The 24,689-nt window shown below is 46.3% G+C and overlaps 3 protein-coding genes across 3 annotated transcripts; all 3 read left to right on the top strand.

Moving 5' to 3' along the window:
* Positions 1-7,914: 7,914 nt before the first annotated feature.
* Positions 7,915-9,646, top strand: LOC120702276. Its single transcript, XM_039985995.1, has 4 exons — positions 7,915-7,969; positions 8,125-8,251; positions 8,309-8,381; positions 8,465-9,646. The coding sequence occupies exons 1-4, from the start codon at positions 7,915-7,917 to the stop codon at positions 9,644-9,646; spliced, it is 1,437 nt and encodes a 478-aa protein (XP_039841929.1).
* Positions 9,647-9,652: 6 nt separating this feature from the next.
* Positions 9,653-10,471, top strand: LOC120702275 (nuclear polyadenylated RNA-binding protein 3-like). The gene has a single exon (XM_039985994.1). It carries the CDS (start codon positions 9,653-9,655, stop codon positions 10,469-10,471), a length of 819 nt encoding a protein of 272 aa, XP_039841928.1.
* Positions 10,472-20,476: 10,005 nt separating this feature from the next.
* Positions 20,477-24,493, top strand: LOC120704303. The gene is made up of 6 exons (XM_039988646.1): positions 20,477-20,998; positions 21,144-22,002; positions 22,089-23,767; positions 23,845-23,901; positions 23,979-24,065; positions 24,142-24,493. The coding sequence occupies exons 1-6, from the start codon at positions 20,928-20,930 to the stop codon at positions 24,284-24,286; spliced, it is 2,898 nt and encodes a 965-aa protein (XP_039844580.1). The 5' UTR covers positions 20,477-20,927; the 3' UTR covers positions 24,287-24,493.
* The last annotated feature ends 196 nt before the right edge of the window (positions 24,494-24,689 follow it).

The raw sequence follows: 24,689 nt of genomic DNA, 5'->3' as shown, positions 1-24,689 counted from the left end.
TATTTGCCAATTGTTGTAGGTTTATTATTCTCTGAACTTCAAGTTCAGTATCTTTAGTGCGTGGATCGATGGAATGAAAACCCGTGTCATTCCATTCTATTTCTCGGCATTTTTTAGATTTAAGGTACAATCCTCCCCCTAGTGCCGGGAAATGATCTTCATCGAAGATACTATCAGCGTACCGAGCCGTAAATAGGTCCCCAATTTTTGGCTCCAAATATTTGATTATGGACGGAGTTTCATAACCAACATAAACCCCCAACTTCCGGTGAGGTCCCATAGATGTATGCTGGGGTGGTGATATCAGCACATATACAGCACAGCCAAATTTTCGCAGATGGGAAATCATTGGTTGCTATCCACATGCTAATTGGTGAGGGGAAGCAGAGTGATATGCAGAGGGTCTATATTGGATTAAGGCAGTAGCATGCAGCACTGCATGGCCCCAACAACCGGTGGGGAGGCCGCTATTCAGAAAAAGTGGCCTGGCAATTAATTTAATTCTTTTGATTAGGGACTCGGCAAGCCCATTCTGAGTGTGGACATGGGGTACAGAATGCTCTACATCAATGCCCAATGCTAAACAATAGTCATTAAATGCTTTTGAGGTGAATTCGCCAGCATTGTCCATCCGAATTGACTTAATGCGATTCTCCGGGAAATTAGCACGCAAACGGATGATTTGAGCAATGAATTTAGAAAAAGCGTGGTTCCGCGTAGACAACAAGCATACGTGGCTCCACTTTGTAGAAGCATCTATAAGAACCATGAAATATCTAAAGGGTCTTGACAAAGGATTTATTGGACCACAGATATCACCTTGAATTCTCTCCAGGAAACCCAATGGCTCAGATTTTACTTTTAGGTAAGAAGGTTTTGTGATCAGTTTTCCTTGTGCACAGGCAGTGCACAAAAAATCTTCTGGTTTAGGAAACTGACTCGCTTTAATGCCATGGCCAATAGAGCTATTTATAATTTTTCGCATCATGCCTAATCCAGGGTGACCAAGCCTTTCATGCCAGATCCTAAAGGATTCTGGATTTTTAAATATAGTTGACATCGCAACATATTCTAGAGGGGGCTTAATTTTTGTGTAGTACAGTCCAGAGGAGGTGCCAAGTGCTTGCTCGACCACTTTTATTTGGGTGTTTTCAGACTCCATTATATTGAGGTATTCAGTATCTCTTTCACATGCAGTGGTAATATGATAGCCACTACGACGGATGTCTTTAAATGTAAGGAGATTACGCTCAGCTCCCGGATATAGAAAAGCTTCATCTATAAAAATCCGGTATCATTTGGGAGGACCACAACAGCTCGACCGGAACCAATGATGAGGCCATTGCTTCCGGCAATCGTGAGAACATTTTCAGTTCGTTTCTGTAATGTCTGAAAATATTTCGTATCTCTCAATATTGAGTTTGTGGCAGCGCTATCGACTAGGCAATAATCCTCTTCTTCAGGCTCCATAGGACCAGTACGTCACCTCTCTTGTTCTATTAAAATAATTGATTTAATTCACCCATGCCGTAATGATCAGAGAGCACTTGGGAATACATATGTACAGGGAAAAAATGCATAGAAATAAACAAATCAATGCATTTATCGAACAAGATAAGGCCACAAATTTAACCACAACGAACTAAGATATAATATTTAAATGCTAATGTTGGACCAAAGCAAATAATCCAGTTTGCTCAACTGGAGCATTATTACATCACGCCAAAGTTCTTCAGGAAATAAATCAAACTGACTAATGAGACCAAATTAAAATAATCTAAGCAAATGACTCATGACGCAGGGACTACTTCATGTCCCCATAGTCATCGTCGAGGGTGTCCTCTTCATCGAGGTTGTAATCATCGTCGCCGTCCTGGGTAGCTGGAGTGGCATCAATTGGATCAACATCCATAGCAGCAGAAGTATCATCTATCTTCTGGATAGATTGGGGTAGCACCGCAACGTGCTCTCCAGTCACGACGTCAACAGGTGCCTGAACAAAATGAGCCTCTGCATTTTGACGCTTCTTCCAATCCTAATACATCTGGATCAGGTGTGGTTCAGTCCTACATTGGCGAGACCAATGGTTCATTGATCCACAACGGAAGCAACCCTTGTTCGGATGCTCACTCATATTTCCATCGCCTTTCTGGCCATTCTGGGCCTTACCTTTTCCTTGACCGCGAGGCTTCTGGCCTCTATTAAATTGCTTCTTAAACTTCCCCTCATTATGTCCTTGCTTCTTGCTGTGCATGCCTTTCTTGTAAAAGGTCTTATTCTTCTTGTGAAAACTTGCATGTGCTTCGGGCAATGCATTTGAGCCAACAGGGCGCATATTAAAATTTTTCATCAAGAGCTCATTTTGAGTCTCGGCAGCAAGAAGGTCAGAATACTTTTTGTACCTATTATTACGGTACTGCTGCTGGAGCACCATATTTGAAGGGTGGAAGGTCTCGAGAGTCTTCTCAATCATCTCGGCATCTGTGACTCTCTGCCCACAGAAGCGAAGCTGGCCAACAAATATGGTGAAGTGCAGAGTTGTAGGCCTCCACAGTCTTGAAGTCGAGGAAGCGCAATTGTGACCAATCACGCCTGGCCTGAGGGAGGACCACTGTCTTTTGCTTGCCAAAACGCTCCTCGAGCGCTAGCCACAGCGTAAGCGAGTCACGCACCTCAAGATACTCCTGCTCGAGGTCTTTGTGGATATGGTGCCTCAGGAAAATAGAAGCCTTGGCAATCTCATGCGCTGGGACTGCAGGTGCACCATCCGCACGTGGAGTGATTGAATGAGTCAACTGCATAGCTGCCCAGTGGAACTGACAGTCCACATCCTAGGTCTGGTAGTTCTTGCCATTCAACATGAGGCAATCGAACTGCCTTGCCGCGACGTCACCCATTGCCTATAAGATCATGTAACATACTTCAGGTAATTAAGTACACATGAATATAGCTTAGATAAATCAGTTTGACACACACACACACACACACACACACACACACACACACACACACACACACACACACACACACACACACACACACACACACACACACACACACACACACAAACCAAAGAGACAACCAGCCACAAATATTATGAGTCACTTAAACGCGCTCATCGGGGCACAGATCACATAGGCGCACGAAGTAGATAAACCTTATCGGCGAGCTAGCAATGAGTGCAGGTGTCGGCATACGGTGACACATCTGTGCATGCAAGTATGTGGTGGCAAGGGCGCCATACGACTTCGGGTAGAACTGTGCTAGGATAAGAAAAATACACCGGCGTATGCATAGGTTCCAATCTATGCAATGGGTTAGCCAGTGCCGCAAACCAGTTTACCAGGAAAAAAAAACTGAGTAACACTAGTCATGGAATCAATCCATGGATTGAAGATCTATACTAGTTTGCTGATCACAAAAAGCTAATTAGACATGCTAGCTTGCTAGATACAGGATCATACTAGCAAGGTCGCCGGCGTTCACGCAGGGGCCCAAGAGGCACATGCATGTTGGGATGGCCGGCGCCGTGATTATTCATGCCGCCAGCATACGCATGTCGTGCGGTGGGTTAGCCGGCGGCTGCCGCATACACGGCTCGTTCCTTGGCATGCAGAAAAAAAAAGAAAAAATGCCACCAGGAAACAAATACATCTACTGATAGAACAAAGCCATACTAGATTGAATCTAGATTGAAGCAAAAACTGCTTACGAGAACCAGCAGGGTTCTAAACCGTGCTGGATGAAACAAATCTAGGATTAAAGCAAAACGGATCTACACCGAACTATATAGATCAGCAACGAAAACAACCAAGAACTTATGCAGTTCAATGTCTTGCGGTAAACATGAACGCATCTATTAAACAAGTAAAAGGTCTACTCGCCACCAGAATTCATTCTACTGAGGAGAATTCGGTGGGAATCATGAACGACATACCTTGAGTGGTAGAGCTGCTGATAACGTGTTAAGATGTAGGTGTCGTTGCGAATCTCCCGATCCGCGTTCCCTTCCCGGCAGCAGATGAGACGTGGAGAAGATGTAGAAGACCCGTCTCTCTTCCCAATCCCGAGCACACAAAGAACACAGGAGAGACAAATATGGGTGGAACTGATCTCTTATTCCATAATGATAGGTACATGTTCCATTATATAGAGTCAACCCTTTAGAGGCATATTCGGTATAAGCCCATTATTATCTCCAGCTGTACGTACGTGTTTTCACCCCAGCTGGGGGGAATGTGCGGAAAGGCTATATATCGCCTAGGCTACATATGTCAGATCCATCGCCTGAAGCACAGATTGGGCCGTTTTTAATTCCATCTAGTCCAATAGCATCACATGCAGGTACTGTGCCCTGACTTTACTTTCTCTTACATGTGCATCCGCATGCATGCAATTTGGTTGGCCGCATGCGCATGGCAAAACATTATTTGCTTTTTAGTTTATTATTTTTTCACTATACTGCTTCGATTGTTTCTTTTTCTTTTTTCTTTCTATTTATTTCCTTCATTATTTTTTCCTTTTTTACTCTAAGCCTGCATATGCAGATTTATTTTCATATATGCATATTCTTTTGTTCACATTTAAAAGCGATTCATACTCATTGTAGCCTAATTTATCTATATTGTAGATTCATACATTAGTATGTGAAAAAAATAATTAGTTCCTTTTTATATGCTAATTTGTCTTCACGTAAAATTATTTGTCTGTGTGTAACTAATTTGTTCGCAATGCTAAATTATTTGTTCGCTATGTAGGTTAAATTTGTTCCGTGATGTTGACCCATTTGTTCGCGATGTTTATTTTTTATTATTTATTCTATACAACCAAATGTTCACGGTGTGTAATATTTTGTTCGTTGTATATTATTATTTGTTCATTATGTTTAATTTATTGTTCGTAGAAAATAATCATTTGTTCGTGTTCTTCAAATATTTGTTCCCAGAATTCGAAATTCACTATTTAGTATTAAAAAATATTTTAAAAAATATCGTGTAAATATATGCAAGTGTGGTATTATTTTGAAGATCTTGTCGTCAGAAAAATAATGGTGCATTCCAAATTTAATCCGAGTGTTTGGTTTAATAGTTATAGCTTTTTTTAGTTTTAGATTTGCATGCATGTGGTGATGTCATCATGTTTATCCACTTCTGCATGTATGCGGAGTATTACTTATCAACAAGTGCAGCAATCCAACATAAATGAGCCGGCCCAAACTATAATCATGCACTTGAGGCGATGGTTCCGCCAAATATCACCTTAATAGATGGATAGGCGCCCCCGGGAATGTGACCGGTGCTTTCTCTTTGCTTCTTTGATAGGACCGCGCCTGATTGATTGGGCCTGCGAGATAAATTGAGCTTGAGAATACAGAACGTACTGGGCCTAAAGTTGTTGGGAGAGGAAAGCCTAGGCCATTTTCCTATAAAGCCCGCCCAAAATGATGGGAATTATCATCGCCACTCTGCATGCAGTCACAGTCAGCAGCATTTATGTACTGATGCGGAGCCCCTATTTTGCTGTCCAGACATTCTATTTAGTTTGTGTGGCGGATGGTTGGTGCTAATTTATTATGAGAGAAAAGTATTGCTAATTGGTTGATGGCTGATGACTTGTATTGATTTGGTGTGAGAAAAAAGCATTGTTGGTTAGGTAACTGATAAGGCAGCCGAACAAAGTGAAGTAAAATCATCCAACAAAAGGGCCACCGGCTCGGCGGCTCCTCCAGTGGAGGTACCACCGTTGTACCAAAGTAGCCAGTGGCCACTGGTGTTTGGGTAAGGCAGGATTAGTTGGACCACTTGGTCAAACTTTTGAGCACGAGGTTCTCAGACCAAATATCTAGCTTAGCGATCCAAACCAAGGCCGTGTTTGGTTCAAAAATCAAAATTCCAAAAAAAATTTCCGGCACCTGCATGGAGACTTAAATCTAGACGAAATAAAAAACGCATTGCGACTGCTGTCTGTAAATGGAGAGACGAATCTAATGAACCTAATTAGGCTGTAATTAGATGCTAAATTACTACAGTAATGCTACAATAAATAACCTCTAGTGACGGATTAATTAGGCTCATTAGATTCGTCTCGCGATTTACAGACGAGTTCTGTAATTATTTTTGTGATTAGTTTATATTTAGTACTTCAAATATAGAAAGATGTCTTTTCAAAAATTTTACAGCCTGCAACCAATCACGGCCCAACCCCCCCCCCCCCTCCCAAAAAAAAACATTGCGGTTCAGTGCATGTCAACCAAACGAAAACAAGACACCTTTTTTCTGGACTGCATCAAACCTTGCCAAACAAATGGGTAGGGGGGCAAACCTAGCTGAAAACATGGCCAAAGGAGTCGGGGCTACTCAACAATGGCGGCACAACTCGTTTCCTGCACGGATTCTCTGGCCGGGACCCGGGAGCGGCTCACTGTTCTTTTCTGGGAACAGACGGGGTTGAACCGTCGAAGAAGTGGGGGGTCCTGCGGGGGCGCCATGTGAGCAGGGTTTAATTTTTCGGTGGAATTTTGCCAAAATTCCGTGTTTTTTCGTTTTCGCTGTTAACCGGGAAAAGAATTTTCGGTATATTTCGTTTCAATATTTAAAAATTCAAAAAAATTGTAAAAAAATATTTTAAAAATATGATAAAAACTAGGTGTTTTTATGAGCGAGTAGCACTTGAAATAATTCAAAAATATGTTGATTTGGTTGGTTAAATTCACTAAATGGGTTCGGACACGTTAAGATTAATGACACCCGTTAACGGTTTTAGCTTACCCAACGCCCGTGGGCGGAGTCTGGGCCTTTCCCCACTCTCGTTCTCGGCTTCTCGCTCACCCCTGCACTCCCCCAGCCGCCCGCCGCCGCCGGAGGCGATTCCGGCGTCCCGGGCCGAAATTTCGCGGGGAAGGAGCGGAATTTTGGCCGGGATCTACCAGATCTCGGTGCCGCAAGACCAGGCGGTTTGGCGCCGACGTTTCCGGCGGTTTTCGTTTAAATACCGGCGGTAAACCGCCACTTATCGCCGGATTTCGCCGCGGGCTCCGGGGAAAAGGTATGAGATGTTATTTTGTGATGATGATGCTCGATGTTGTTGATCTAAGTGAGTTAGTTTTGATATGTGATGAACTTCATAATATTTTTGCAATGGGGAAGCTAGGGTTAGAGGGTTTGATATTAGGTATGTGATGAACTTCATACTATTTAGCAAGATAGAGTTAGTTTTGATGTTAGGATTTGTTAGTTGATTTGAGATTGTAGTGACAATGTGAAATGCAATGTATAGAAAAAAATATGTATATATATGGACTTGCATTATGCTACTATGTGATATTCATGAACTTACACCGTGCTATTTTTCTTTAATTGTAGGACAATGCTAGACCTAGCGTGGGAGCATGGTCAAAAGATCCGGGGTGGTTTCAAATGCAAGTATTGCAAGGAGGAGAAGGGTGGGGGAGGGGCAACACGGTTCAAAGAACATTTGGCACATAGGGGGAAAAATGTGAAGGACTGCCCTTCGGTTCCGACCGAAGTTAAGGAATTCTTTAGTGAGCAGTTGGACAGGAACAAGGTAGAGCAAAAGCAAGGGCCCGAGAAAGGGTGCTAAGGGACCAAGCAGCAAGGGGGCGGCACATTGACCTAGAGGAGGAGGGTGGCCAGGGGCACGACGAGGATGCAGAGCTACAGGCTGCCTTACACCAGTCCCACCAAGAGTATGACTTTATGCCGCAAGCTGGGCCACGATACGAGAGGGGTGGCGGATCTGGATCTGCTTCTGGATCTAGAAGTGGTGGTGTTGGAGCCAGTGGTGGACCGCAGCCTTCGAGTTCGGAAGGAGCCAGTCACAAGTCCCCGAGAGGGTTAGGGACTACCACTTAGGTTTGAGCAGTGCTCCACGGCAGCAAAGGATTGATACCGGCCCATGGACTGTCAAGGGGAGGACATCAAGAGAGCTTCTAGGGAGGGCATGGGCGAAGGCGTGCCATGCTGTCGGTATTCCTGGCCGGAAAGTCGATGACCCATATTTAAAGCTGCGATCGTGGAGCCCCAGAAACAAGGTAACAACGTATATTTTGAGCTACATTACATATCCTTCATTGTGATCTCAATGCTTTCTCTTCTATGACCGCAGGTGTTGGAATCAAAATACCATCAGGGAGGGAGATAGATGGAAAATATTTGGATGAGAATGTGAAGGAGATAGAGAAGGAGATAGAGAAGTGGAAGAAAGAGTGGGATGAATGTGGAGTCACCATCATGTGTGATTCGTGTACGGGGCCTATGCGTAACTCGGTCATTAATTTCTTGGTGTATAGCGGTGGCACCATGTATTTCTTGAAGTCCATCAATGCGTCCGACAAAATACAGGACCATCAATACTTGTTGAAGGTAAGTCGATCTATCGATGCATTGTTCTCACCTTGGCAGAAAATATAGGACCATACGCATATCACATTGGCATTGTTGTGCAGGAGATCAGAGTAGTGGTCATGAAAGTGGAGCCTCACAATGTGGTTCAGCTTGTCACGGACAATGGTTCGAACTACAAAAAAGCCTGCAAAATTCTCTGTCATGAGTTCCCTAACATTGCATGGCAGCCTTGCCTTGCCCATACCATCAACCTTATGCTGAAGGACATAGAGAAGTGGCCGGAGCATGATGCTTGTATTCGAAGCGCGCAACGAATTTGCAGCTGGCTCTACAACTCCAACAGTCTACACAGCATGATGAGGGAAGCCATTGGTGGGGAGTTGGTCAAGTGGAATGTAACAAGATTTGGGACCAACTACATGTTCCTTGAAAGCATGTACAAGAAGAAGGACCAGTTCATGACATGGTTAGTGTCACCTGAGTTCCGACGGTCCCGCCACTTCAATAGTGCAACTGGAAGGTACGCTTACGAATGCATGACAAGTATTGAATGGTGGGCGAATATGGAGTTGGTGATCAATGATGTTGAGCCTCTGTACATGTTTCTGAGATTTGCTGACTCCGACAAGACACCTAATTTGAGTGAGGTGACAATGGAGTATCAAAGCATGAGGCAGACATATGCCAGCAAGTTCAGCAGTGACTGCCCCCAGTTTAAAAGGATCATGGCTGTGATAGATGCAAGGATGAGCACAGTGATGTCAGGCACCTATATGCCCACTGCTTGTGCTCTTAACCCTTACGTGCAGTACAGTTTGGGCACATCACAGACAGTCATGGCAATAATGCGCAATGGTCTAGAGAAAATGTTGAATACTAATTCTGTAGCAATTGCTTTGCAGGAATTTGAAACATTCAGGACGAAGCAAGGTGAGTTCTCTAGTGACATTGCTAGGCGAATGGCCATTGACCGTAGAACTTCACCAGCTGCTTGGTGGGCTACATTTGGGGGAGATACACCAGTGTTGGAAAGGGTCGCCCGATGCTTGTTGTCGCAGTGTGCAGCCTCTAGTGGATGTGAAAGGAACTGGAGCACCTTTGCATACATCCACACCAAACTGCGCAACAGGTTGAGCCACCAGAAATTGGACAAATTGGTCTTTGTAAACTACAACCTCCGCTTGCGTCTGCAACGTGCTACTAGGGTGGTCGATCCATATGACTATGATCCAGTTAGCAGTTTCATGGATCTTTCTTTGTACCAGCAGTCGTCAGTAATTTAAGATTGGATGCAGCAATCAAGGTCCAATGGAGACCCAGCATTTGATGAAGACTCAGACTTCACTGACACTCTATTGCCGAGCCAGATGTTCACTGACAAAGGCTCTGCTCATGCTCACGATGAAGATGTCGAGGCATGGGCCGAAAAAACAATTGGGGACATACATCTGGGAAAAAGGAAGACTAAGATTGGTCCCGAAATGAGAAAAGGGAAGAAAACACGCACTGAAGAGGAGTTTGGTAGTGACGAAACCACACCTGAGCCTAGTGGTGGTGAGGAGATTGGTCATGATGATGATGACGATGATTCTAGTAGCAGTGAAGGTGATGGCAATGATGGCAGTGACGGTGATGCCAATGATGACGATGATGGCAACGACAGTGGTGGTAGTGATGGCGACGAGGGTGGAGGAGCTGATACTTCGGCTCCTCATATAGCTCCTACTATAATGCTCACTGGGGAGGAAGACTTCACCCATGCAACACAAGATACAGATCATGGAGCACCTACTTCACAACGACAAACAACATCGACACGTCGACATGGTCGACAGGCCCCACTTGCATATGATGAAGATAGCTCCAACTCTGCCTCCAGTGTTCAGTACTACAACCCGTACAGTACTTCTCCCCCTGAAGGGGGCTTTCTGTGGCCACCACCAGGGGTGGTGAACCCGCCACTTCCGCAGGCAGTTGCAGCATTGTCTTATTTGAATTATCACGGCTGCCTACCATATGGAGCTCCACAGTTGCAATATCACTCACCTATGTATGTGTATTTGCCACCAACAGACGAGCCGTATGAGGGACCACCAGGAGAGATATGAGTAGTAAAGAATGCAGGTACTTATCCTATCAACAGAATTTGTCTCTACGTTTTGCTTCCTCTGCTTATTCAATTTATTTCACATAAATATTTAAATGCAGAGAATATGCTACATGGACTTAGTATGGACTATGTCTTTGCCTCTGTTGTATCTTTGGATTGTAATAATTCTAATGGACTTTGGACTATGTACGCCTAATTTTAATAGACTTTGGACTATGTATTGGGTTATATGTCTGGACTTTGGACATGAGTTATGTGTTAAATGGTGTAATTGTCATTGTTTTGTGGAGTTATATATATGTTATGCATTATAAACTGTCAATATACAAATAATCAGGGGAAACTCTGCCAAAATTTTCAATTTTTTCATATATACAGAACACTGACATCATTTTCTGTTAATATGCATCATTTTTCGGTCGAAAAACGCCGAATTTCGGTCGAAATCACCAAAATTTCGTCCAGAATGAATCGGAATTTCGGTTTTTGAATTTAAAATCCCTTTTCGTTCGGAAATAGCGATATTCGGTGAAATTTTGGCCGAAATTTCGTTACCAGCGCATGACGGGATTTCTGAAAAAAAAATGAAAAGGTTAACCCTGCACGTGAGTGGCCACATGTCATCTCGCCCGCACCCGCAACGGTAGACAAGTGCCGGGACGAGCACCATCATCACTGACGGCCATGTGATGCGGGCAAGCACGCAGACAGGCTCGAGCTGGATGCCGTCCCGGCGCGAGTCCAACCCGCTGCCTGCCACGACCACGAGCTCATGTGCGCCCCATGCTAGGGCTCCCTACCTGCCTTTGTCTCTTCCTTCCTACCACCACCAGAGCCAGAGGGGATGGAAAGGAAAAACAAAGGCAAACGAAAGCTGGGCAGTCTGGTACCAGATCGTGTGATCTGTCGATGGAGCTGGTGATCTTTTGCAGGCAGCGGTGGTTGGACTCGGACCTTGAAATTGAGAACGCACGGATCGGTGATCCACACGCCTTTTGCTGCTCTGAAAAGCTCGGATCGCATCACATATTCGCATGCATGTTCTCCTCTTTTAACCTTTTGATCGCTTTCTACGTGCCCCTCTGCCCTTTGAATCAACCAGGGGTAATGTGAAAATAGAAATGGAAATGTACCATACGCCCATATCCCCTCCGAAGTCTGAAGAACGCCCTATTCGGTTGCTCGTAATTGGCTGGGCTGGTGGCTGGGCGTACAGTTACAGTTGGTAACCATTGTTCTGGTTGGAAAAAGTCGCTGGCTTATCCACTGAGATGATTGGTACCCTAACTGAGAATGTGCGACGCGAAGAACAAGGGGGGAGCCAGTTGCGGATGCCGCGACTTCCAGCCGTTCAGCTGGGCTTCCGGATTAGCTCCAGCCTTCGGATCAGTCCAGCCAATTACAAGCAACCGAACAGGCTGGAAGATTTCGCAAGTAAATCGTGGTGCATTTCACCATAAGAGGTTCGGAAAAATCATCAGACGTTCAGACTAAACTGACCGAGGAGTTGATCTTATTTGACTCTAAGCTAGAGGAAGTAGTTTAAGAAAGTGGATCACTGCGTCGGTCACACGGCACACCGCAATTATCCCATCGCCACAGTGCCACTGCCGTACGTCTCCAGTCCAGAACTGCAGGGTGCTCCATCCGTGCCTTGACAAATGGGTTTTGGACGTATCGATCACGAGGGCAGTACAGTACTTTTGGTCCTCCTGCGTAAAAAGTTCTCCGTAAGTGTAGCGCGCAGCAGCTAGTGCAATTATCGTGGCTGCTGCCTGCTGGCTAGTGCAATTAGCGTGGCTGCTGCCTCCCTGAAAAGGAGTCGTCTTCTGAGCGAGTGAATGACTGCATGGACCTCACTTGTGCCGCTCCACTCTCATGACGGACTCGGCAGCGAGCAGACCTGCGTAGCGCCCATGACGATCGGCAAGTCAGGCCGGCACGTTCATCACCAGAGAATCCAAAGCTAACTCACGGCCAACCGGTAGTAGGTGAAGTGGAGTAACGCCAGGACCGGCAACTGGCAACAACCAGACCAAACTTGACCGTCTACTGAAGAACCACCGAATCAGATGCAGATCACTAATAAACAACAGGTCGCATCAGGAATGTTTGGGCTGAAAGCCATTTCAAAACCGGAGTTTGATAGTTTAAAACTCTGGAACAGCTTGGAGACCCGACTAGATCCGCAGCGGCTCAAGACGAATAAGAGCAACTATTACAATCGGTGCAGAGCAGGCGAAATGCATACTATGTGAAAGAGAGAAGAAATGAGAGAGAAGGTAGCGGGCGAGCGGCGAGACGCTAGCATCCAGCAGGCACATAGACTGTTTGGTCCCACAAATGTTGCTTCTTCCGCTGGACATTAATTGATATCGCTTTCACGAAATAAATGAAGCTACAGTCACAGAATAAAAATGTAGTACCCAGCTGAGCTGGAGTTTGTTTTCACCGGCAGGTCGGCGATATTATAAACCTTGCTCTAAGAGCAAATCCAACCGCTCATGTATATAGATTTGGGTCAATGTGCAGGCGGGACGGGTCGTGGCCGGCCACAAACCCACAAAGCTCGCCGCAATCAATTTGTTGCGGGTTCGTGGCTGTCCGCAAGCTCCATTGTTGACAGTCAAAATTGGCACCAACCGGTCTGACCGGTATGACCGAGCGGTCTGACCGGTCAAGGCACTGTGGCCTGTCCGGCAGGGGCCGACCGGTCTGACCGGTAGGTCCGACCGGTCTGACCGGTCCAGGTAGAGTCCGAGTACAACTAGAGATTTTTATAGATTTAGATCTGTAAACAGGATTTCTTGCGGGATAAGTCCACCCCACCCTATAAATATAAAGGGTCACGGCCGATTAGAGCAAACAATCGAACAAAATCAATACAAACTCTACTTTTTATCTTCTCCTCCAAACCCTACCTTTTCCAACCCCATCTGCTGTTCTTCCTTCGTCTCCGCGATGTTTGAAGGCGTTCTAGATGGCCTGCCGATCCTAGAACAACCCTACGTGCGCCTACCCTGACGGGGTCCCTCCCGGGTTCGCGTTTGTCGGCCGTCGCCGATTCTCACCGGCGACCGGTCTGACCGGTCTCTTAAACCGGTCTGACCGCTCCACGCAGGGAGAACTGCATTGAGCACTTTCTCGCGTCGCACGATCTAGTGCGTTCGTGTGTTGACCAAGGTTTGTGTCAACATACTTTTTGGCGACTCCGCTGGGGAAGAAAGATCTTGGTTAATAAAACCGATCTAATCTACTCCAAAGAAGATGGGCTCTAACACAGAAATCAACAAGGAGAACATCATCCCTTCATATGAGCATCTTCCGGAGGACGTTTGTTTGCTGCTGGAGGAGCGCAAGAAGAAGCGTGATGAAGAGGATCTACAAGCGGCGCTTGCGAGCATCAAGGTCGGTCGAGGCGGCAAGGTCACCAAGATCAAAGAAATCAACTTCACTTCTACCTCCTTGGATGCATCTACTGAGGTAACACCTGCAGCAACTGCTCTACCTTCTGGTGTTACTATGGAACAAATTCAAAAATTGTTAGCAGAGCGTGATGTTTATTGGGTTAATTGGTTTAGCTCTAAGGAAAGGGAATCGGCTGGTAAGAAACCAGAATCAGCCGATGAACCTCCATCTGTTTCTACTTCTGAATTTTATGTTCCTCAACCATCGGCAGCATCTCCTACGAGTCAACCTCAGTATGGGATGCCGATAAATTATTTCAGTGGTCAAACTGTTACACCCACATACACTGATCCTATTATGAGTATTCCTGGTTCGGCCAACATTAGCCGAACGAATGAGATTGTTCAATACACACCACCAGAAATCTCCAGGAATTCAGTGCCACACCCCGGTCCTATCTCCGACGAGATGTTCGACCGATATGTGCAGCGTTGGCAAAACCGGTAGCGACCGGTCAGACCGGTATATCAGCCCGGTTAGACCGGTTCCCCCCAACCGGTCCGACCGGTCGTACCAACCGGTCCGACCGGTCCATCCGGTCAGTTTGTTTCAAACCAGCGAGAGGTATCTACATCCACACAGCCAAATTCTTCAAGTAATTTTGATAAAATGCTTACTGATTATAAGAATGATTTGGCTAATCTGCTTAGAGAAAGTTTTGGAGTGGATGTTAGAAGCAAAACCCGCACATACCAAAAGGCGTATCCTACTTCGTTTGATTCGGTTGCATACCCTGCTGGTTTTAGGTTGCCTGAGTTTGTTAAATTCAATGGGGAAGATACTAGGAGTACTTTTGAGCATATTAGTCAGTATCTTGCCCAATTACGAGAAGCTGGTTCAATAAACGAGTTGAAAGTGCGTTTATTTTCTTTATCCTTAACTGGAACCGCTTTCTCATGGTTTTCATCTTTGGCACCTAATTCTATTGGTTCATGGGAACAATTAGAGCAGAAGTTCCATGAGCACTTTTTCTGTGGGCATGATGAGCTTAAGTTGTCTCACTTAACATCGGTTAGACAATCGCGTGATGAATCTGTCAATGATTATGTAAGACGATTCCGCGATACAAAAAACCGATGCTTTAATGTGAATATTGCAGAAAAAGATTTAGCTGATTTGGCTTTTAATGGCTTGCGCTCTCATATTAAAGAAAGATTAGAGGGCTATGATTTCTTTACCGTTACTCAGGTGCATCAAAGAGCTTTGGCTATAGAAAGCCGAAGCAAAGAGCCTCAAGAGTCTCAAAGACATCATTGTTCTAGTGTGCATACTTTAGAATGCAATTCAAATTGTTCGGACGATGAATCTAATGATGTGTATGCTGCTGAGTTTGCTTGGCCATCTCAAGCTAAACCATTTACTTGTTCTGCTCTTAAGCCGATTCAGAAAAATCGGCAAGATGAAAAATTTACTTTTGATGTATCCAAGTGCGAAAGGATATTTGATGAGTTATATATGATTGGATACGTCAAAATGTCACATACTCTACCGCCGCCTGAAGAGTTGAAGCGGCGAGCATATTGCAAGTTTCATAATACTTTTTCACATGCTACTAATGATTGCAATGTGTTACGTAGACAAATTCAATCGGCCATTAATGAAGGACGATTGGTTACTCCTAATATGCAGGTTGATCATAATCCTTTCCCAGTGCATGTGTTGGAATTGAAAAATCCTAAAGTGCTAGTTCGGCCGAGTCAAGCCGAATCAACCAAGGGGAAGAATGTAGTTATTGGTGATGAAAGACCTGAAAAGAAGCTGACACAGGAGATCCCTCAAGGTGTAAAAACACTCGGGGGGCAAGACAAGAGGAAGGCTGACAACAAGTCGACCGGTCTGACCGGCCACAGCGGCGGTCTGACCGGTTCGACCGGTCATGGAACCGGTCTGACCGGTGCGCCCAGTAAATCTGGGAACTCCTCCAAAATTAAGACAAAGCCGAGTTTTAAAGAACTCTTGGCTAAATATGAGAAGGAAGGGAGTGCTCAGAGACAGGAAGGGCCACCAAACAAAGTCAAGGATACGGGATCATCGTCAAGACATCAAGAGCAATCGAGTCAAAGTAATTATACTTCATCTAGTGGACCGATTGCTCCATGGTATTGTTGGTATCCTTATTTTTATACACCTATGGATTATAGTAGGATGCATATGCAATCATATTATATTCAATATCCTCCTATGTATCCAAATCATGCATTATTACAAAGACCGATTGTTGCTAGCAATAATCCGGTCAAGCAAGATGTTGATTGCAGCAAAGAGAATGGGAAGAGCAAGGAGCAAGATTCAAAGTATTTATAGCCGAGGTGGTGTCCCTCAGGTTTGTCTCATACTCAGAAGCGAAGGCTGCAACGTATGCGCAAGAAGGAGGCAATGTGACAACAAGTGGAGACCGTGCCGAAGACGTCAGCGACAATGAAGAAGGTGTGGCGGCCCAAACAAGTTGTTTCAACATTGACTTGAGCAAAACATGGCCGATGTAGTGTTAATCATCGCCCTTAGACAATTTTGGCTCAGAAGATTGTGTTTTGGTAAGCAAGCTTTACCAAAAAACAGGGGGGCATATGTTGACAGCCAAAATTGGCACCAACCGGTCTGACCGGTATGACCGAGCGGTCTAACTGGTCAAGGCACTGTGGCCTGTCCGGCAGGGGCCGATCGGTCTGACCGGTCCAGGTAGAGTCCGAGTACAACTAGAGATTTTTATAGATTTAGATCTGTAAACAGGATTTCTTGCGGGATAAGTCCACCCCACCTTATAAATATAAAGGGTCACGGCCGATTAGAGCATACAATCGAACAAAATCAATACAAACTCTACTTTTTATCTTCTCCTCCAAACCCTAGCTTTTCCAACCTCATCTGTTGTTCTTCCTTCGTCTCCGCAACGTTTGAAGGCGTTCCAGGTGGCCTGCCGATCCTAGAACAACCCTACGTGCGCCTACCCTGACGGGGTCCCTCCCGGGTTCGCGTTTGTCGGTCGTCGCCGATTTTCACCGGCGACCGGTCTGACCGGTCTCTTAAACCGGTCTGACCGCTCCACGCAGGGAGAGCTGCATTGAGCTCTTTCTCGCGTCGCACGATCTAGTGCATTCGTGTGTTGACCAAGGTTTGCGTCAACATCCATCAAGTGGGTGCTAGTCCTTCGCAGGGTTTCATTTACCGACCGGACCGGCCAAACCGTCGGGGTCCGGTACCGGTATACCAGTCCGGTTTGGCCGGAAACCGGTCGGTACCTGTCGAATTCAAATTTGAATTCAAAAAACTCAGTTCAACCGGCTCGTACCAGTATACTGGCTGGTTTGACCGGTTTGAATTCAAATCCAAATTTAAAATCGCATGTGTAACCGGTTTGGAACGTTATACCGGCCGGTTTGACCGGTTTACCAAGTGGGCCTTAATGGGCCGTCTCATTTTTTTTCCTTTTCTTTTTTGGTTTAACTTTAAATGCACGAAAAGTATGTTAAATGAATGAATTTTTGAGAAAATTTGACACCATTAGATTCGTCGCACCTTGAAGTATTTTTAGGAATTCTTTTGGGAATTTTTCATTTTTTGAATTCAAATTTGAATTTGGGCCGGTTTGGTACCGGCCCAAACCGGAACCGGACTGGACCGGTTTGGCTCGGGGTCAAACCGGACCGGTTCCCACCGGTTTTGTAAACCCTGGTCCTTCGCGGACGTTGCGGAACAAGCTGTTGAACCCGCAAACTCCCGCAGCTAGCTTATGTGTGGCTACCAACTCATGGTGTTGTAGACGACAGGCACCCGCGGATGTAGGTGCGGGTTTGATGAAAACCCGCTCGTAGGCAAACCCGCGGGGTTGGAAAAAACCCACCCGCAGGTAGACCCGCGGGTGCATTTCTGCACCCGCACCCGCACCCGCGGGTTTCAGGCGGGTTTCGGGTGCCCGCGGGTGTGACAAAAGATATAATAAAAATGCACAAATCCGTCAATTTAAATAGTCAAACATTACATTTCTATAAGTAATAAGGGCAAACTAACAACAAATTCCCAAATTCAAAGTATTAACGACAAACTAACAATAAATCCATAAATTTTTTTGCTCATTTTATAGTTAGGATAGTTGGAATAAGCCTTACCTAAACACGTTGGGTTAGAGTTTCTTTGTTTGCGGATGGGTGCGGGTCCACCAGCGGGTGGAATCTCAAACCCGCACCCGCACCCGCAATACACGGGTGCGGGTGCGGATCCACCCACGGGTGGAATATCGAACCCGCACCCTCACCCGTCAGGTCTAAAATCCGTGAATACCCGCATCTGCGGGTGCAATTGTCATCCACACTGACCAAGATCTATGGGTCCCACCTGCTTGAATAATCTACTCATTTCCTTCCCCATCTCGCCGGAGAGAACAAAATCACTGCTCACAACCAGTGCGTCGCCGCCGCTGTCGCCCGCTGGAGCTGGAACCAGCTCCGCGCATCCTAGCAGGCCAGCGTAGGCTGTTGCGCCGAGCCACATTCCGCCTATGTCAGACGCCGCGCCGACGGACACCCTGGTCCCGTCGTCCTTTTTGCGGTGTGCTGTCGTCCACGCCGCCGTGCTCGGAGGTGAGGGGAGCAGGGGAGGAGCCGCGCCAATGAGAGAGGAGGGCGGAGGGCAGCTGGTTCGCGCGCTGCGAAGAGCGATTGCCGCGGCCGGATGAGCTGATGCCGCTCTCGAAGATGCTCATCACACCCGATCTCGACGTCGCCTTCGACATCCAGACGCACGGCAGCGGCGGCGGCGAGGGGGGGTGGGAGGCAGGACTGGTGGCGGCGCAGGAGGAGATGGACATCGATGGTGGCGACAGCAGCGTCCGCGACAAACTGTAGTTCTTTCTCGCGGGTTATCGTGGGTTTATCCTCTTGTCCGCGGGCTTTTGCGGGTCTGTCACTGTTGGGCCACAAAGAGTTTGCAGCTGGTAACATCCGTCGCAAAATAGCAGTTTTGCGGGGCGGGTTTGCGGGCTCGTAGAAAAACCCGCCCTACTTGCATCTTGAGATTTGGGTCTCTAAATTTAGAAAAAGAAGAGAAAAAACATCTTCAGACTCTTCATCCCTCTCCTCTCGCTATCATCATCGCTATCTCTCCCCTCCCCCTCGCTTTCTTCTCCGAGCGGCGCTGGCTCACAATCTCCTTGCTCGCACGCCCTCCCCCTCCTCTTCCCGCGTTCGTCGCAGCTCCGGTTCCCCCTCCCGCCGGCGCAGCATCGAGGCCGCTCAACTCCGGCGTCCCCTCTCACTGGCCCCCCTCGGCGCGGACCTCCGGCGCGAGCTCCGCCAGCGCGGCCCCCGCCGCTTAGCTCCAGCAACCCACGGCATCCCGGCCCACGCAGCAGCGGCGCAATTCCGTCATCGCGCACCCCTCCGCCGGCTCGCTTCGCGGCCGCATGCCCTATCCGCTGTCGGCCCAAAACCAGGAGAGTTGGCCCAACCGGGCGCACACCCGGAGGAAATCCTCCTACACCCCAAAACCTAGCCCAAGAGGTGAGAGACTCCCCCCACTTTTATGTTGGTTCAACTCTCCCCCCACAACCAATGTGGGACTAATCCCAACAATCTCCCCCGTCACACATTGGTGCCCCTTAGCACTGACCGGGCCCACACCACAGTCCACCAGTGACCGGCTCCACACACGAGCACATATGGGCCTCACACCCGCGGTCCACCACTGACCGGCTCCACACACGAGCACATATGGGCCTCACACCCGCGGTCCACCACTGACCGGCTCGACACACGAGCACACACGGGCCTCACACCCACAGTTCACTGGGCTTCGGGCCTACACCACCCAAGTGTGCACGGGCACAGGAGATTGCGGACCCAGCTTTGATACCAATTATCGGCCCAAAACCAGGAGAGTTGGCCCAACCGGGCGCACACCCGGAGGAAATCCTCCTACACCCCAAAAGCTAGCCCAAGAGGTGAGAGACTCCCCCCACTTTTATGTTGGTTCAACTCTCCCCCCACAACCAATGTGGGACTAATCCCATCCAGGACGAGCTCGGCCGTTGCGCAGCCCCTCTTCTTCCATGCGAAATCCGGCGAGGCGTCTCTTCTTCAGGGAGGCGCGATGCTATTCCAATGACGCAAAGAAGAAGATGGATCAGGGGGACCCACTGGTCAACGGGATAGTGGGAGATGGGGATGAAATACTATTTGTTGATAGCTAAATGGCTAGCTAAATAACTAGCGTGATTTGAAGAAGCTTTGGAGTTGCTCTAACCCGATGAGAGGACCTCCTCCGGTCTCCGGTCTCCGGCTGTCGCGGCGGTAAAACCCTGTGCGAAAAAGTGTCCTCGAAGCTCGCGCTCCTCGGAATTATGATGTCCCCGAAAAAGCCTGCCTAGCTACTGCGGCTCACTGCACGACGCTACGGACGGCGGCGGGTAGCCTGGGCGCCTGGCCGACCTTGCCACGTCCAGTGCCCGGACAACGCTAGTGCTGCTGCTGTGCTGCTAGAGTGCTAGGGCACCATGAACCGGTGGTCGAAATGCAGATCTGAACGATGCTTTTACAAAAGGCAAAATTTGCCCAGAGACACCGTTAAAAGCATGGCTTTGCCAAAGACCACTAAAAAATTACATCCCTGCCGAGAGACACTGTAAAATCAGTTGCATTGGCTGGAAGACACCAGAACTAATATTATAATCAACTTAATTGGGAAGTGATAGGAAATGACACTTTTACCCTCCTACCTTATCCTCCTGTCCACGAGACTTCCTCCTCCCGTCCAACACAACATCGCAGGCTGCGGCCCTCCTCGCGGCCACACCAACAGGCGGACGGCCGATCTCCCCGGCGGCCGGCCCTTCGCCGGCAGCGGCCACGCCGGCGGCAGGCCTCCCCAGCACGCAGCTCTCCTCGGCACGCGCGACTCGCTCCACAGAGGCCCTCCCCCCCCTCCCGTAGAGTGCAGCTGCGCCACTCCGTCGCCGCCCCTTCTGAGCGGCCAAATCCGACGGCTGCCGCAAGATGGAGGCTCCACGATACCTCAGCGACATTTTCCCACAGGAGGCGGCCGGCCTTTCGTGGATTCCTGATGGGTACAGTCTTCTCTCATTTCCCTCTAGGGTTATTGCTAATTTTGAGCAATTGGACTTGTTATCGAACAGTTAGACTCATTTTTTCTAAATAAATCATATATATTGTGTGTTGATTGTACTATGGTTTGTGTCACTGTTTGTGTAGGATGGATCCCAATTCGTCCTACAGGCTTGCTGTTCGTGTAGGCGCTTATGTTAAAATTAATGATGATGGCAGTCGTGAGTATTGTGAGGCTCTTAACATTGCTAAGATCTTAGACAGGGATATCTCGAATTGGGATGATATGCTAAATGAACTTGCAACAGACATTAACCTAGGGTGTAACCACAAGTTGCGTGTCACCTATTGGGACAAAATGAGTCGTAACTATGAAGAAATTACATCTGATCAGAAATTGTTGCATGCAATTGACATGTATTGGGAGATAAGAAGACTCTCATTGCAAGTGTGTGTTATCAAAAAGAATGATTCTGAATTTATGCATGATGTTGGGCGGCAGGAGAGCATGCCTTGTGTTTTACAAGGAAGCACTGATGCCCCAGCCAAACAAATTAATGCCCAACCTCCACTTGAAATTGCATCACCTCTTCTGGAGTTGCAAAATCAGAATAGTGCTGCAGTGCCTTGGGTGGATGATGATATAGAGTATGTCGGTTTGGATGATGAGGATCCTTTCAAAACTTTGCTTTCTGATTCATCCGATTCTGAAAATAATGGTGATGTGGAGTGTGTTGGCTTGGAGGACGATCTAGTTGTTGACGATGCATGGGGTTGTGAGACTATTATCCATGTGACTGACTTAGACAACCCAACAATAGCAGTTGGTATAATTTTTGGGGATGGTGATACTTTCAAAAAGGCTATTAGACAATATGCAATAAAAGGTGAATATGAAATTGCAGCTGCCTATTCTGAGTCGACAAGGTATCGTGGTTATTGCAAAGCTGAAGGGTGCAAGTGGAAGATACATGCTTCCAAGATGCAAGGTGAAAGTACATGGAAGGTACCGAAGCGCTAATTTTGTACTGTTTTTTTAATATTCCAAATCTGTGTTGATTGTATACTATTTTTTTTGTCTATTTGATGTAGATAAAGAAGATACCATTTGAACACACTTGTCACAGCACCGGAAAAGTTGAGAAGAATAGCATGGCAACCAACCACTGGGTCAGGGACAGGGTTCTTAATTGGCTTACAAAGGATCCTACAATTGGAGCTGCAGCATTGAAGAAAAGACTGGAAGAAGAGTATCACTTGCAGCTGTCATATTATGTAGTGTGGGATGGTAGAAATATGGCTTTAGAACAACTCAAAGGCAAGTGGGATGATAGTTTTGAGCATGCTTTCAGTTTCAAGGCTGAGGTGGAGACAACCAATCCAGGCAGTTTGGTGGATATTGAATATGAGCAAGTTGGAAATAAGATGAGATTTACAAGAATGTTTGTTGCCCTGAAATCTTGTGTGGATGGTTTCCTGAATGGTTGCAGGCCATTTCTCGGTGTGGATTCTACCCATTTGACTGGAAAATGGAAGGGTCAACTTGCATCCGCAACTTCTATTGATGGGCACAATTGGATGTTTCCTGTGAGTTATGGTGTATTTGGATCAGAGACAACTGAAAATTGGTTATGGTTTTTCAGCAGACTTCATCAAGCTATTGGATCACCTCCAGGTCTAGTGATCTCAACAGATGCAGGCAAAGGAATTGATTCAGCTGTTACACAAGTCTTCAAAAATGGGGTGGAACATAGAGAGTGCATGAGGCACTTAGTCGCAAATTTCCAAAAGCGATTTCGAGGTGAGGTCTTCGAGAAGCACTTATGGCCAGCATGTAGAGCTTTTCAAAGGCACAGGTTTGAAGAGCACTACGATCTGATGTATGAAGCCTGTCCTGAAGCTATGAAGTGGATACATGAAAACCATAAGCACCTTTGGACAAGGCATTTATTCTCTGAGGCAAGCAAATGTGACTATGTAACAAATAACATAGCTGAAACATTCAACAGCTGGATCAGGCAAGAAAAATCCCTACCTGTAATTGATCTTATGGATAGGATAAGACAGCTATTGATGCAGAAAATGTTCTTGAGAAGAAAAATTGCACGGAAGCTTAAAGATAAGATGTTGCCTAACATCATGAAGGATCTCAACTCAAGGAGTAGGGGGCTGAAATATATGTGGAGGTATTCACACAAAGATGGTGGTCAAAATGATGAGATGTTAGGTGAAGTCGAAGGTGTTACAAAGGATCTAGTTCATTGGAGGCATACTGTTGATCTTCAAGAGAGGAAGTGTACCTGCAGGCGTTGGCAAGTTACTGGTCTTCCATGTACACATGCCTTGTGTATTATCACCTCAATTCGAGGTTGTAATATCGAAGGCTATGTTCATGAGTACTACTCTGTTGCCAAGTTCAAGAAAGCCTATGAGAAGAGTGTGAAGCCAATGACAGATAGCAAACAATGGCCTAAAGTTGACCCTGGGTTTAAGTTGTGGCCTCCAATTCTAAAGAGGGCAGCAGGAAGACCAAGGAAGAGAAGGTACAAATCAGCTGCAGAAGGAGGAACTGTAAGAAGAACCACAAAATGCACAAGATGCAAACAGTTTGGACATATGGCAAAAACATGCAATGAATACGTATATGATTCTGATGCCCCACCACCTGCTCCTCCAAAGCCAAAGAAAAAGCGAGGCAAGAAAAGTGTCACTGTAGTACCATCTAGTGTTGTTGCCTCGCTGCAAGAACAACCATCACGTGCTGATCCATTGTGAGCTTTTTTAACTCAATCTTTTGTGAGTTTTTTACAATCCTTACATGTATCTTACATATCTAAATAACTCGCAGCGCTACACCAACTAGAGCCATCAGTTGTGCTTCTACACCAAGCCCTGTGACAAGAAGGTAGACCTTTAATTTGAATTTGAATATTCGTCTTTCTTCTCAAATCTGCAATTTCACATCTTTCTATCTTCGTGCAGCATGTCAAGGAAGTTGTTGGAACTAGAGCCATCTACACCAACTAGAGCAATCGCTACAGTTTCTACACCGAGCCCTATGACAAGGAGGTATAACTCTTCTACCCTTTATGCATTTCTATTTCTTATGTCTACTGTGTTGATATACTTTTATATCCACTTGCAGCCGCAAAAGGATACTAGAACTTGAAGACATCATAGAGCCAGTTGCTTCTCAAACCACATCTCCAGTTGCTATTGAGAAGGGAAAGGCAAAAAAAATTGAAGGTTGTCAGGTCCAGGAAAAATTAGAGTGTGCTGAAAAAACATGAAGGCAATATTTTGGAGCACTATAGCTCAAATTATGTTATTTTCTATTGCTGCACTTGCTAGGGAAATGTGGCTGAAACATGTGATGTATTTGCTGTCAAATGTGGCTGAAACCATGTCATTTTGTATTGCTGAATCTGATACTTAAATATTGATGAACCATGTATTTTCTATTGTTGGATATGCTCCCGTTGCAGCTAATAGATCTATTTGAAGCACAGGGGTATTCTTGTCCAGATTTATATGTCTTGTGACTTGTTTGAGGTGAAATTGTTATTATATGAGCCATAGTGTCTTTCAACAAAGGGATATGTATTTATAATGGCTTTGAGCAAAGACAAACATTTTTAGTGGTTTTCAGCAAAGTCGCGCTTCTAACAGTGTCCTATGGCAAATTTAGCCTTT

This window comes from Panicum virgatum, chromosome 4K (assembly GCF_016808335.1).
Source record: "Panicum virgatum strain AP13 chromosome 4K, P.virgatum_v5, whole genome shotgun sequence".
NCBI classification, from domain to species: domain Eukaryota; kingdom Viridiplantae; phylum Streptophyta; class Magnoliopsida; order Poales; family Poaceae; genus Panicum; species Panicum virgatum.
Note: the sequence above shows the minus strand (reverse complement) of the source record. Positions and strands in the feature narration are given on the sequence as shown.